This window comes from Dendropsophus ebraccatus, chromosome 10 (genome assembly GCF_027789765.1).
Source record: "Dendropsophus ebraccatus isolate aDenEbr1 chromosome 10, aDenEbr1.pat, whole genome shotgun sequence".
Lineage (NCBI taxonomy): Eukaryota > Metazoa > Chordata > Amphibia > Anura > Hylidae > Dendropsophus > Dendropsophus ebraccatus.
In genome coordinates, this window is record NC_091463.1 from 68,166,433 (window position 1) to 68,182,599 (window position 16,167).

Consider the following 16,167-nt stretch of genomic DNA (forward strand, 5'->3'; position numbering starts at 1 on the left):
TGTGAAATTGCAGGGGGAGGGGCACTGACAGAGCTGCCTTACCAATCTCTGACAGCCATCGTCCAATACCTGGCAGATGGTTTGCCCGGTCAGCCAATCCGTGACTGCCGTGGGACACCTCTGCATCCACTGACTGGCTAAGAAGGCAATCCATCAGCAGGGCCATGATGTACCAGGAAGCTGGAAGAAAATTAAATCCGGCAGCTGTACAAGATTTGCGCTACGGGGACAGCTAAGTATATATTCCTTATTATGTTCTTGCACCCCATTCTTAACTATGTTTTTCCATCCCCACCCTGCCAGTGATTTTTTATTTTTGCAGGGGTTTTCCAGCGAAAATCTTTCTCTTTTAAATCAACTGATATCAGAAAGTTATATAGGTTTGTAATTTACTTCTATTAATAAGGTCTCAAGTTTTCCCATACTTATTAGCTGCTGTATGTACAACAGGAAATGTTTTATTTTCAGTCTGACATAGTGCTCTCTGCTGACATCTTTAGCCAAGACAGGAATCTGTCTCGGTTTACTATGAATCCCCATAGAAAACCTCTCCTGCTCTGGATAGTTCCTGTCTCGGCCAGAGATGTCAGCAGAGAGCACTGTATCAGACTGAAAATAAAAACATTTCCTGCATGACATACAGCAGCTGATAAAGGATGGAAAGAGTTGAGATTTTTTAATAGAAGTAAATTACAAATCTTTATAACTTTCTGACACCAGTTGATTTGAAAGAAAAAGATTTTTGCTGGACAACCCCTTTAAATTACAGTATAGTCAATTTACAACAGAACTTGTAACTGGAGACCAGACTTCACATCCAATGCAAGAAACAGCCTGAAAAAGCCACGTTTCACTTTCATAATACAGTCTAGAAAGATTTGTGGTCTTAGTAATTTTATTGCACAAGACAAGACATAGGCAAAAGGCTGGAAAATACATGCCACATGTTTTGGTTTGCCATTCTTAGAAAACTTGGGAAGTTGGGAGCCCAGTAAATTCTTACTCTTCACCAGGGTTTCTTGAAAGAAATCACTTCTTTTAGCATATACAGGCGAGATGCTTCCTGATCAATACAATTAAAGAACAAACACTGAAACACTGAGCAGCTAGTGCAGACTTGCTAGAAGGGGTTAAAACGAAATAAAAAAAAAAAATTAAATAAAATAAAAAAAAACAAAAACAAAAAAAAAAAACTACATTTTCCCAGAACTTACAGAATGCATGAACATAACCTTTGTACAAACCTCTGACGGATAATAATAATAAATGTCTGGAAGGCACAATAGCAAAAAAATTATATACTGCCTTAAAAAGCATTGCAGGATATCAAACAACATCATGGTGAGCCATGACTTATTACTGGTCATGGACAAAGAAAAAAAACACACCCGGTCATTGCTGAATGAATCCGCCAACAAACAACTGCAGCTCACACTTGTGTATTTACAACAAAAGGTGATTAAAAAACGATAATGATGAGGATGATGATGACGAATACGACGACATGGAGGAATGTTGTAAACACAGTTTCCCAAAGTGCTCGTCTAGGCAAGTCTCTAAATTGTGCCATCCCACAATATGCTGCTATTCAAAGTCTGTAAATGGTAGCATCATCTTATTCTTGGAGTCAAACATTGTGACTGTATACGTGCCGATTTCACTGCAACGCTTCATTAATCCACCTTTACCACGCTGTATATCTTCCTGACAAACCAATAGCAGGCAAAGAATCCAATGGTTCCTAGAAGAAATAAACATACTTCTGTTATTCCTAATCATCATCATCATCATCATCTGTACAGCAAGATTTGCAAAATGCAGATGTAACTTAAGGAAACCAGTCATCGGTTTCAAGGCCGCACAAAGAGACAGAGGCCCATGTATAACAATCAGAATGAAACCAATACGGTCTGGTTTTACCCATAGCAACCAACCACAACTCCGCTTTCATATCTTAACCCCTTAAGGACAGAGCCTGAAATGGCCTTAATGACAGAGACAAATTTTATGAATTTGACCAGTGTCACTTCATTCATTAATAACTTCGGGATGCTTTTACCTATCCGGCTGATTCTGAGATTGTTTTCTCGTGACATATTGTACTTTACATTTCTGGTAAATTGGAGTCGATACTCATAACGAATCTTTATGAAAAAAAACCAAATAATGTGAAAAAATGTGAAAAAATGCATTTTTCCAACTTTGAAACTTTTTTGCGATACAGAAAGTGGTTATACCACATAAATTATATATTAAATAGCATTAGCAACATGTCTACTTTATGTTGGCGGCATTTATTAAACGATCTTTCATTTTTTTTAGACAATAGGAAGCTTAAAACATTAGCAGAAAATTTCCAAATTTTCAGTAAAATTTCAAAATCAGATATTTTTAGGGACCTGTTCAGGTTTAAAGTGTATTTGAGGGGCCTGTATGTTAGAAAGCCCCACAAAGCACCCCATTTCAGAAACTGCACCCCCCACACTCTGCAAAAGCATATCCAGAAAGTGTTTTAACCCTTTAGGGGAGTCACAGAAATAAAAGCTAAGTGTGTAAGAAATTTGAAAATTTTAATTTTCTGTGCAGAGATTTTATTGTAATCAAATATTTTTCATAATTATAAACCTATTACCAGAGAAATGCACCCCAATAATTATTGCCCCGTTTCTGCAGTTTATAGAAATACCCCATATGTGGCCCTATTGCGCTATTTGACGCAACCACAAGCCTCAGATATAAGGGAGCGCCTAGTGAATTTCAACGCCTCCGTTATATTTGGTCATTTCTGACTGTACCACTTCAGGTTGGCAGAGGCTCTGGGGTGCCAAAACCTAAAAAACACCCCTAAAGGGACACCATTTAGAAAACTACACCCCTCAAGGAATGTAACAAGGGGTGCAGTGAGCATTTGGACCCCACAGGTGCTTCACAGATTTTCCGTACAATATGGCGTGAAAAAAGAAAAATTTATTTTTTACACTAAAACGTTGTTCTAGCCTTCAATTTTTCATTTTCTTAAAGGGATAAGAAGAAAAAAAAACACAAAATGTGTAGCGCAGTTTCTCCCGAGTACGGAAATACCCCACATGTGGCGATAAAGTGCCAAGGGGGCGCAGGACGAGCCTCCAAAGGGAAGGAGCGCCAATTGGCTTTTGGAAGCTGGATTTCACTGGAATGGATTTCAATGGCCACATCGCATTTACAGAGCCCTCGTGCTGCCAAGACACTGGAAACCCCCCACAAGTGACCCCATTCTGGAAACTACACCGCTCAAGGAATCTAACAAGGGGCACAGTGAGCATATGGACCCCACTGGTGACGGGCACAAATGTGGAACAATGTGACGTAAAAGTAAAAAATTTCATTTTTTCACTTTCATGGCACAAATGTGCCCGTCATCAAGGGGTCCATATCCTCACTGCACCCCTTGTTAGATTCCTTGAGGGGTGCAGTTTCCAGAATGGGGTCACTTGTGGGGGGTTTCCAGTGTTTTGGCAGCACGAGGGCTCTGTAAATGCGACATGGCGTTCATCATCCATTCTAGCCAAATCCAACCTCCAAAATCCAAATGGCGCTCCTTCCCTTCGGAGGCTTGCCCTGCGCCCACATGGCGCTTTATGTCCACATGTGGGGTATTTACGGACTCGGGGGAAATTGCTCTACACATAGTGTGTTTTTTTCTCTTTTAACCCCTTGTGAAAATGATAAATTCAAGGCTAAACCAACATTATAGTGTAAAAAATGTAATATTTCATTTTCACGCCACATTGTTCCACATTTGTGCCCGTCACCAGTGGGGTCCATATGCTTACTACACCCCTTGTTACATTCCTTGAGGGGTGTAGTTTCCATAATGGGGTCACTTGTGGGGGGTTTCAACTGTCTTGGCAACACAGAAGCCTTTTGAATGCAACATGGCCCCTCGAAATTCATTCCATCCAAATCCAGCCTTCAAAAACGAAATGGCGCTCCTTCCCTTCGGAGGCTTACCCTGCACCCGCATGGCGCTTTATGTCCACATGTGGGGTATTTCCGTACTCAGGGGAAATTGCTCTACACATTTAGTGTTTTTTTTTATCTTTTGGCCCCTTGTGAAAATGAAAAAATCATGACAAGATTAATGATTTAGAGTAAAAATTTTACAAAAATTACACTAAATGTTGGTCTAGCCTTGATTTTTTTTCCATTTCCACAAGGGGTTAAAAAAGAAAATGAACACAAAACGTGTAGGGTAGTTTCCCCTGAGTACGAAAATACCCCATATGTGGGCATAATGTGCCATATGGGCACAGGGCAAGCCACCAAAGGGACAGAGCGCCATTTAGAGGCTGGAATGGAGGATGGAGGCCATGTCGCAATTACAAAGCTCCTGTGCTGCCAGGTCAGTAGAAACCCCCGACAAGTGACCACATTCTGGAAACTACACCCCATAAGGAATCTAACAAGGGGTGCAGTGAGGATATGGACCCCACTGGTGACAGTCACTTACATAGAACATGTGCCGAGAAAATAAAAAATACCATTTTTTTCATTTTCACGTCCCAAATGTGGCCGTCACCAGGGGGCCATATCCCCGCTGCCCCCCTTGTTAGATTCCTTATGGGGTGTAGTTTCCAGAATGGGGTCACTTGTGGGGGGTTTCTACTGTCCTGGCCGCACAGAGGCTTTGTAATTGCATCATGGTATCCTCTAATGGGAACGGCGGCCATACCTACTTAGCTGGGGAAAAGGGACCATTCTAATTTATTTGGGGGTATTGGGCCAATTATTAGTTTATAAGGTTGAAAATGACAGGTGTCCATCAAACTCAACCTGTGTTGATCCAGAGGAAGGCAAAAAAACCCTCGTGAGGCAGACGACAGTAGCCTCATCACTGGGAAAAATTCCTTCCCGACTCCATAATGGCGATCAGAATAATCCCTGGATCAACGTGACCCCTGAAATAGGAATAAGGGACAGAATTTAGATAATGTAGAACTCCGATGACGTGTGGTACGCCTTGGAGCGATCCAGTATGCAGAGGCCGGGGTGATCAGGACCGGCATCACACTGGAAAATGGTGTCCTTCCTGATCCCCCTGTTACACCACACTCTGCACTTCTTCTGGGGTCTCCCTTTCTCCAATGTGGGGGACGTCACCTGGAAAATGTTGCCCTGGTGCGATACGGGGTCCTTCATATCCAGAAGCGCTGGGACAACTCCATGGCTGCTAAATATTAGGGCTCTATTACTGCTTCTGATATGTTCGGATAGTGCCGCAAGCTACAGTAGCTCGGGCAGCGAGGGACCGGAAGAGGGGGTGTTGGTATAAGAGTTATCCCCGTACAGGTGGTGACCTTTATCCAGCAGTGGGAAGATCAGTTCCCGGACGATCTTTCCACTTGTTCCGAGGATGGGGGGGCATCTGGGGTCATTTGGGGGCTGGATTCAGGTGTCCCTTCCTACATACACTCTAAGGGTACGTGCACACTGCGGAATCGTGACAGATAACCCTTCGTGCATTCCGCAGTTGGCACCCGCCGGCGGACTGATGCAGGCACACATCTCCACACGTGTCATAGACTCCATTCTATGCACGGGCGGATTCCGCTCTCCGTCCAACGTATTCATTCTTTGGATGGACGACGGAATCCGCCCGTGCATAGAATGGAGTCTATGACACGGGTAGAGACATGCGCCCGCATCAGTCCGCCGGCGGGTGCCAGCTGCGGAATGCACAAAGGGTTATCTGTCGCGATTCCGCAGTGTGCACGTACCCTAAATCTGTAAGTGTAACCTGAGGTACTCTCACAGAGTTTGGAGAATTTCACACCATACCGTCATCTCTTATTGGGACGGTACTGGCAGAAAAGACGTGTCTGGGGGGCAGCGTACGCTACGCTACCCCCAGACACGTCACAGGATGATGAGGATGATGAGGATGAATGGAGGAAAGAAGGATCCCCCCATTCATCCTCACTGGCTGTTTCAGTGTCGGAGGCAATAATAACGTATCCCTCTGACGCCGAAAACACCCTGGGGGCCATCTTTATATGGGGACTAGTATATGGGGTATGTAGTGGTGTAGTGTCAAACTTTATTCAATGTAGTGTGGTGTAATGTAGTGTTTTTTACGTGTTTTTTTTACAGTAAGTATAAAAAAAAAAAACCTACGCCAACAAAGGAGTTGCTGATAAATGCCGCACTTATGTGCGGCACTTATCAGCAGACCGTGGCAGTAGAATATAGAAAAAAACACCCTACGCCAAAAAGGAGGAGTTGCTGATTAGCAGCGCACTTTCGTGCGATGCTGATCAACACTCAGCGGCGATAGGGTGCGGAAAATAGAAAAAAAAAAATTTGGAAAAAAAAAAAAAAAAACTTTTTCTACATTCTGAACATCCCTGTAGCTGTTGATAAATGTATTACACATATCAGCCGCTAGAGGGCAGCAGAGCGCAAAATCCGGAAAATGACGAGGCTGGAGCCGAAAATAGCCGAAAGAAGACGACGGGGACCGCCGGAAAGACCCGAAGACCGAACGGAATGACGGAGGACGCCGCGAACCCGGAAGACGCCGATCAGGACCCCGGGACAGGTGAGTAATGTACAAATACCTGCTCTGGACCCCTCCGCTACCTAGCTGAGGGGTCCAGGGCAGGTATTTACTATTTTGTGGGACTCTGATCGCCGTGCCACCGGCCCGATCGCCGTGAACGGCCGGCCGTTCACGGCGATCGGGCCGGTGGCACGGCGACCACCATTACTTTTTACAGTAATGGCGGTCGGTGCCGTCCTCGGACAGCACCGACCGCCATTTTTTTACGGGTCATCGAGTCACCGATGACCCGGAAAGGTTCCGATCGCCGCTATTGGCTGATCTGAATTGATCAGCCTATAGCGGCGATCGTAAGCACGGGGGGTGTTAACCACCCCCCGTGCCGAGAAGCTATGATGGCCTGCTATGATTTATAGCAGGCCATCTTCCCCGATCGCTGTGTGCGAACACGCAGCGATCGGGGAAACATCGGGCGTAAATTTACGCCCTGATGCGCCAAGTACCAGGGCGCGAGGGCGTAAGTTTACGCCCGATGTCGTTAAGGGGTTAAAGGGGTTGGATACTTTATAGTAACAGTGTACAGTGTTACTGTACTTACTGTATATACTGACAGCAGCTCCCAGTTTACCTCAGAGCTAAAATAAGACCCCCGTCCTCCAGGCTGTGCTGTCCTGCTCTGTGGTGTTTCTGTCCATAAGATGGCCGACATGGAGGAGCATGTGACCACGCCCCGCCCCCAAGTGTCCAACAATGAGCCTGTATAGGCCTATGGTGGAAACTGGGGGGGGTGGGGCATGGTCACTTGCTTCTCCATGTCGGCCATCTTATGGACAGAACCAACACAGAGCTAAGCAGCCCAGCCTGAAAAAGAGGAGTCTGATTTTAGCTCTATGAGGTACACAGGGAGCTGCTGTCATATACAGTGCGTGCACTTACTAATACTATACACTGAACTATTCTACTATAAAGTGGCCAACCTCTTTAAAAAAAGTTCCCCAAGAGGACAGTGGTCTCCAAAACTCCAAAAATTAGATGTCTGGAGCAAACAGGATTCTTCCCAGAGCTAACTGCCCCAATAAGCTGACCTATTCTGCAGCACTTTACAGGGCCTGTCTTTAATAAGTGTCTACACACAAATGTATTTTTTAATGGCATCATATATATAATATATTTTTTTTTCTTATTTCTCTGTCTGGAGTCATTCATTTATTGTTGTCACAGGTATTACAATATATACTGGGTAAAAACTCCTTTGAAGAAAAAGTGCAGCATCTCAGTAAAAACTTGCGGCTGCTGTAATCTCCACGCATTTGCGGTAATAAAAAGGAAATTGTGTAAATGTTTCCCACTCGATCGGAGACTGGCAAAATGAGCAGTAAATTAGCAGAGCTTAAGGTTGGATCTGTCTAAACATACATTAGGCAAGGGAAAACACACTTGCAGACAACTGCCTCACTGCATTTTCCTAGCAGATTGGAATTAATTAATTTACATTTTTTTCCATGAAGTGGGCTTTCTCGTACTCCAGAAGACAGGCGGCATTTTTTTTTTTTTTTTTACAGGCGTCTACAAAGACAGAATTGGCTGCGTATGCAAATATTTACTGTGCTTCTAAATAAGAACCAGTAGTCACAGCAACTAAAGCAATTTAACCAGCGTGCTTGCTTTTAGATAAACACCCTGCTGTATAAACAGAGTGGATGATGGTGAGTATGAGAAAAAGGAATTCTTCCTATTGTTGTCAATGACAGGTCACCAAAATGGAAAAGGCAAAATATATACACACCTCCAGCACCAAACTGCTTTTTATTCAGATATATGTGGCTGAAAATGTTAATAAAGCAATCATTTTAGTTCAAGCTCCTTAGCAAAGAGTAAATATGTAGCACTGAAATTGGTTTAACTCTTGACTCAGTGCCACAGTTAGGGAAAAGGACAATAGAATTTCCAGAAAATAGAGCTGTGGAAGGGATAGGAGGATGCCAGGAGCCCAGGGGAGCTGTGAAAGGGAAGGGGGGATGCCTGGAGCCCAGGAGAGATGTGGAAGGGATAGAGGAATGTCTGGACCCAGGAGAACTGTGGAATGGAAGGGGGATGCCAGGAGCCCAGAAGAGCTGTGGAAGGGAGGAGGGGATGCCTGGAGCTCAGGGGAGCTGTGGAAGGGATAGAGGAATGCCTGGACCCAGGAGAGCTATGGAAAGGGAAAAGCCTGGACCCAGTAGGGCTGTGGAAGGGATGGGGGGGGGGGATGCCTGGACCCAGGAGAGCTGTGGAAAATGAAGGTTTGCAACTAAGAGATTCCTCTTAGGGTAAAAGTGCAGCCAGTCAAAAGACGCATGTACACCACTCAATGACAAATGGTCACACTAACGTAAGGTAAAAAGTATTTGATTAAAAAATACAATGTGTTTTGGCACAAACAAACAAACAGTCTCATAGAGCCTTCATCAGGTATGTCTAAATCATCCACCCACTACTGGGTCAGAGCCAAAGTTTACAAATAACTTTAAAATGGTATTGTTGTCCAATACACTTATAAAACATACTAAAAGACAATAGAAGGACCATATCAATCAATAAGAGACCATATGTAAACATTATATACACAATCAATAATATACTATATATTATGACTGAAAAAAAATGATAGCGAACGCAACAATGAATAACATTAGTAACAAATCTTATTAATTGTAAAATTCACTGTTACAGCAACAGGCCTCATACAAAAGCGGGTCCCATATAAATCGCACTCTGCGTGCTATAAAATTAAAACAAAAATGTACACAGGATGTCTAACACAAGTGAAAAGAATGTAATGCCGCTGTGACTGTGTTGCATGGGCGCAGCTTTACTCCCATATGTATGTGAATATATATTACCATGCCTAAAAGGTAAGAATGATTCACTCTTCCCTCCAATTACCAGATACATGCAGGCTCTCCTCAAACAAGGGTGATGAAAAGGTTAACCAGAGTGATAACATTTTGACTGTCCCTTGCACACCCCCTTATTTCAGCCTTCCGGTTCATGCAGTAAGACAAACAGTTCTGGGAATTTTCTGTATAATTGCCACTTACCTGTAAACAGGAAAAAAATTAAAACCATGATCATCGTGTACCCAAAGTACAAGATGGTGCTGGCAGTTCCTGTGATTTGAAGCTTAGAGAAGAAATAATGAACAGCGTAGATGAAGAGGTAAACAGCGGTGAATCCGCTTGTTAGGAAGGAGCGCCACCACCAATGGTAATCCTGCAAAGACAAAAAAAATACATCCGTTATACAGGTCTCGTGGTGTACACTTTCAGTTTTGTTAAAAATAAGCCTAGAAGAGTCAACACAAAGGGAGCGATGTACTGTTTAATATTACTAATCCCTTGGGTGGTCAGGAACTGAAATCCCATACGTAAAAAAAAACAAAAAAAAAAACAAACAAACAACACACACATCTCAGTTCCAATGGTAACAGCATATTCTCAAATTAGAAAAACATTAACAGATACTTGTAGTGATCCCTGCATTGGGAACATATACCTAGCTCTGAAACTACAACTTGATGAAGAAGTGGAGAGCCCCTCGCCTATAGTGTATAAGAGATGTTTATGGGACGGCAGGTGACAGGCGAACTCCAAGAGTAATAAATTATTTTAAAAAAACACACACACACACACACACACACACACACACTTTGCTATATACCAGTAAGGCCCACAACTGGCTGCAGCAGTGACGTGGGTTTACTACCAGCACGTATATACAGCAGAAAAGACATAAGCAGCAGCATGGACACGGTGGGATTTAACAGGTGAGTATACACACAGACAACCCTGTTAATAACACAACAGAGCAAGACAGCCTAACCCCTTTAAAAGGGTCTGTATTATGCAGACCTACCATCAGCAAAGGTGGTGTAAAATTAAGCCCATAGAGAGGGCCATGATTGCATGCAAACCTGATTTATACCCATAGCAATTTTCTTTGCCAAGATATCAGCATTTTTCCCAATATGCATATGAGCCGCAAGTGCCCAAAGACGTGTTCAGTAGCACAGCAAGGGAAGCCCATGATAGGCAACCCATTTCAGTTATATCTCCCTCCCCATAAAAAGAAACGTTCAGTGCAGTAGAGCATTCCTGTGTTCTTTATGGGAAGGGGTAAGCCACGGCAAGAGCACCCTGGCTGCGGATTATCTTTCCCTGAACAATTTCCTATCTCCACTGACATCTGTTGGTGGTTGTTTGGGAGAGCCGCATACACCTTAGATTGACATCCGGACCTGCCGTGTTTGGTGGGTACAGCCCAGTGTAAAGACTATGGTGTATGGGGACCTTTAGTGTCTTCTGAAATCTTGCACAGTCACCTTCTAGGTGGTGCGTGTGCAATAACCTATTCTTGTTTTGAGTGGGTTCAAACTGAGGAATCCGCACAGAGAAGTTCCGGTGGATTCCATTGCTCGCCCCTGCACGCATCTCCACCTGTGCCATAGACTCCATTCTATGCACAGGCGGATTCACAGCAGAATTCACCTGACCATAGATTGGAGTCTATGGCACGTGTGGCCGCAAGCAATGGAATCCACTGGAACTTCTCTGTGCAGATTCCTGAATGTGAACCCACCCTTTGGCTACCTCTTTTGCTGTTCTGTAATTGCCAGGTGTGCAAGTGCAAAACTGCTTAGAGGCCACCAGGAGGTATAGGAGATTATCATCGCTTATGCACCACCCAGTGAACAGGTCAATATTTCAGCAGAGACCAAATAAAGAACAATTAATCACTAGGAATTGGCATATGCAAACTGGGACAGAGGCTTTGCAGAAGAGGAGATGGGCTGACTACCCATGGGCCCCTTCCATGCCAGAGAACGCCCCCTGGGCACTTAAATCTCATTTGCCTATAGGAAAAATGCTGATATCTTGGGAAAAAGAGTGCTATGGACATAAGTATGAACTGCACATAATCATCATGACAAACCGTATCACCGCAGGGGCTTTGTTTTACCACCCATTTTGCTGCTGATGGGTCCACTTTAAGGATAGGATCTTATCTGACCCAAAAGTCTGTGTACTGCTTATAGTCCATTCAGATCTTCCTGTTTTAATGAACTGCAAAATCCGTCCTTTCAACTGTTGCCGTATGGTCAAAAAAAAAAAAAAAAAAACAACAACCAGGTGACGGGGATAAAAAGATCCAAGCTGTGTAATGGAGTCTTAGGAAAATATATGCCATCCTTCCTGTAATGGAGCAGCTATTATTTGCCTAGCACCTGGGAACATACCATGTAATGGAAGGGTAAGGCTGGACTTTATCATTAAAAAAAAAAAAGTTTAACATGCTAAATGTATAAGTACCTCTGCACATAGATGGAAGTAACAAAGCAAGATAGTAGCCTCTGAACAAGTTATCAGGAGTATTATAAATACCAGAAACAGGAAGCCGAACATATAGTACATTTGATGAGACCTACAAAACAAAATACACAGTGAAAAACAGAGCAGAACGTCTGACACAGAACAATGAATGATACTCAGCTTCCTGATGGGATGTGAAGCAGATCTATACAATACACTGAAATCAGCCTAGATACATGTCAAAAGTTGTTTTTTTTAGGTCAGAGTTTGAGTATTCAAACCCCCACCTGTCAGGTCCCTGCAAATAAAGTATATGGATAGGTCTCTATAACATATCAAACATTTTTATTGATGACAGGTATGCTTGCACATACGTTGAGGTTTAAGATACAGTAAACATAGACCGCAGGTGACGTCTGATGGCTGGATAGAGTATGAGGGAGTCAAGCTGAACTCTGATATAAAGGGCCAGTAAATAGGTTCTAACACAAAATATACATAACACAATAAAAGTAAACATATGTCAATAGGTAACATATCACCCATCTAATATATACACCCGTAACTGGAACAGGTACCAGTAACTATACGAGAGACAATGTGAGTAAAGGACAGGCAACTCAAACACCGACTGGACCGTATACTCAAATTATACTGACCCAGACGATATAAAGCGTGCACGCACACACACACACACACACACTTTTTTGCAGTGGTTACACTTACGATGGCAGAGTTTCTTATGTAGGTTATATGTTATTCTGTGATATATAGGTTTATTTCTGGGAGAGAGAGTGAGTCTTAGGGTCCTATTACATGGGATCACTACGGTCCAATCATTTTAGTAAACGAGCACCAATCTGCCAGATCGGCGCTCGTTTACTGGACCTATTAGAGGGCCCGATAATCAGGCAGTGCGGGATGCATGGACATTTTTAGCGATGTCCATGCAGCCCTTGCCCAAACACCTGACACCTTACCTCTCCTTGCTCCGGGTCTTCTCTCCTGTGCTCCGCGGCTTCCTGGTCCTGGCGGCAGCAGCGTCTGAGCGGCCTGTAAGCAGACCGGGAAGCTGCAGACCACAGGAGAGAAGACCAGGAGCGGGAGAGATAAAGTATCAGGTGTTAAGGCAATCGTCAGCAGTCGGCCGCTCATCGCTATTACACGTAGCGATCTGTGGTCAGCGCCCGACAATTTTATCTCCAAACCTAAATAAACGGCCGTTGTGTCTATTAGACGGAGCGATAAATCGGCCCGATTATCACTCCATGTAGTAAGGCCCTTACTCTCTCTGTACACACGGACACAAGGAAAGCTGTCATTCTTTAGTTGTGAGCAGGGTTATCACTGTGGTTCCTAAGAGTATTGTTGAAATTTTCTTTGCTTTTTACACAGAGAATCTGCTCTAAATCATCTGGAACATATATAACACAGATCGGCTCTTGTATTCTATTTTGTTCTGCTCTCAAGGCGGAAAAAAAATACCTGACATTTCATTTAGGTACAAAGTGCAGCACTGAAAGATGCAACAAGAAAACTAGATTTAACCAGCCGACACTAAATACCTACTGAAAAATAATAATTCACTAGAATTCGAGTAGGCCGAGAGCTTTACCCTACTGCTCCACCGATATGTGTGGGCATCTTGCTGTGCCCAAATATGTGAAAAAGGGAATGAGGAATGATCCTAGTATTTTCACAGCTGTGCTATATTACAAACACTTTATTAATGATTACATATGCATGAGTGGCTGCGCAGTTGAGTGGCCATGCTGACTCCATTGACATGCCTAACACAAACGTCTTCTTTCAGCACACAAGTCCTATAACGGCCTTTCGGCACTCTCCTTACAATCCCACAGTGAGGGTGCAAGCTTGAATAATATAGATCACTAGGTTTGTGCCGCCTTAAATGAAGGCAGCCTAAACTAGTGACAAAAATGCTTAACAGATCGGTTTATTACTTACATAATTTGTTCAGCCGTTCTACTGATAAGAAGAATGGGATTCTTGCCCCCCCATAGGTACACTTTAACCTCTTAAGGACATATGACGTACCGGTACGTCATATGTCCTCACTTGCACTTCAAAGCGGGGCCGCGCGGCGGCCCCGCTTTGAAGTGCCACGATCCCGGGTGCCGCGAGTAGCCCGGGACCGCTGCTATTAGCGGGCACGGTCGGATCGCCATGCCCGCTAATTAGCTAATCGGAGGCAGCTGTCAAAGTTGACAGCTGCCTCCGATTACCGGAGGCAACGTTTCCCTGGGGTCTAGTGGGGGAGATCGCTCCTCCGGAACCTTGTCCCGGAGGAGCGATCTCCGTTACTGATGCCGGCCGGGGACGCGTCCAAGATGGCGCCGTCCTCGGCTCGGCACTCGTTCGTTTTCGGCTGCAGCAGCCGAAAGCAAACGAGTGCCGATCTCATTGATCTCTGCAGCATATCTATGCTGCAGAGATCTCAATGAGAGATCCAAGTGTATATACTAGAAGTCCCCCAGGGGGGCTTCTAGTATATGTGTAAAAAAAATAAAATAAAAGTGTTTATAGTAAAAAGCCCCCTCCCCTAATAAAAGTCTGAATCACCCCCCTTTTCCCAGGTTTTAAATAAAAGTAAACAAATAAATAAATAAACATGTTTGCTATCGCCGCGTGCGTAATCGCCCGAAGTATTAATTAATCACATTCCTGATCTCGTACGGTAAACGGCGTCAGCGCAAAAAAATCCCAAAGTGCAAAATTGCGCATTTTTGGTCGCATCAAATCCAGAAAAAATTTAATAAAAAGCGATCAAAAAGACGTATATGGGCAATCAAGGTACCGATAGAAAGATCACATCATGGCGCAAAAAATGACACCTCGCACAGCCCCATAGACCAAAGGATAAAAGCGCTATAAGCCTGGGAATGGAGCGATTTTAAGGAACGTATATTGGTTAACAACGGTTTGAATTTTTTACTGGCCATCAGATACAATATAAGTTATACATGTTACATATCGTTTTAATCGTAACGACTTGAGGAACATGCATAACAAGTCAGTTTTACCCCAGGGCGAATGGCGTAAAAACACATTTCCCCCAAATAAAAGAAATGCGTTTTTTTTTTCAATTTCACCACACTTTGAATTTTTTTCTGGTTTCGCAGTGTACTTTATGCAAAAATTCAGCCTGTAATTGCAAAGTACAATTAGTGACGCAAAAAATAAGGGGTCATGTGGGTTTCTAGGTGGAAAAATGCAAGTGCTATGACCTTTTAAACACAAGGAGGAAAAACCGAAAACGTAAAAACGAAAATGGGCCACGTCCTTAAAGGGTTAAGCCAGCATGATCTTTTTTTGAAAAAGTTTCTAGCACTGGACACCTCCTTCAAAAGATGGACTGCAGCTACACTTCTGCGGGTGTCCAAGAAAACGTTTTCCAACTAATTCTCCTGAGTCCAGATTTATCAAAGGGTGTAAAATATACTCAGCTTTTACCAAAGCTAAAAGCTGAGCTGTGATTGGTTGCTGTGGGCAGTTTACAGCAGTGTATATTTTACACCCTTCGACAAATCTCCCCCATTGATGTCTAAACCTTAAGACACCGATTACAGTGAAACCTCTATAACCGATTTTCAGTTCCTCCACATATTCTTCTTACTGGCCTTATTCTTTGAGACAACCAACCAATTTCTATTTTTGTAGATGATACTAAACTGGGTAAAGTAATCACCACAAAGGAGGATAATATATTACAGGGGGATTTGGAGAAGCCGGAGGCCTGGGCAGAGAAATGGTAAATTAAAAAGTTTTATATGGATAAATGTAAGGTTATGCATTTGGGCCGTAGAAATAATAAGTACAGTTATGTGCTAAATAAAACCACTGGCTAAAATTGCTTCTGGAAAGGACCTGGGGGTATTGGTGGACAGTAAACTCAACTTTAGTGATCAGTGCCAGGCAGCAGCTGCCAAGGCTAATAAAATAATGGGATGCATCAAGATGAGATGCTAAAGAACATAGTTTTGCCTCTTTATAAATTTTATAAATCACTGGTCAGACCACACATGGAATACTGTGTACAGTTTTGGGCACCAGTATATAAAGGAGGACACAGCTGAACTGGAGCCGATGCAGAGGACGACGACCAAGTTCATTTAGGGAATGGGTGGATTATAGTACCAAGACAGGTTATTTAGTTTAGAAAAAAATACGTCTTAGGGTACTATTACACCAAGCAATTTTCCGACGACTAACCATCTTAAACGACCGCTAAAGCAAACGACCCAAAATCGTTCGCCCAAG

The 16,167-nt window shown here is 43.4% G+C and overlaps 1 protein-coding gene across 1 annotated transcript in view; it reads right to left on the minus strand.

Moving 5' to 3' along the window:
* Positions 1-877: 877 nt before the first annotated feature.
* Positions 878-16,167, minus strand: part of LOC138765929 (transmembrane 9 superfamily member 2-like) — a 38,609-nt gene continuing 23,319 nt past the window's right edge. Inside the window, exons 15-17 of the mRNA XM_069943103.1 lie at positions 11,887-11,998; positions 9,619-9,790; positions 878-1,741 (exon numbers count right to left, since the gene is read on the minus strand). Coding sequence (XP_069799204.1) covers positions 1,674-1,741; positions 9,619-9,790; positions 11,887-11,998 — 352 coding nt within the window. The 3' untranslated portion in view covers positions 878-1,673. The remainder of the gene's footprint in view (positions 1,742-9,618; positions 9,791-11,886; positions 11,999-16,167) is intronic.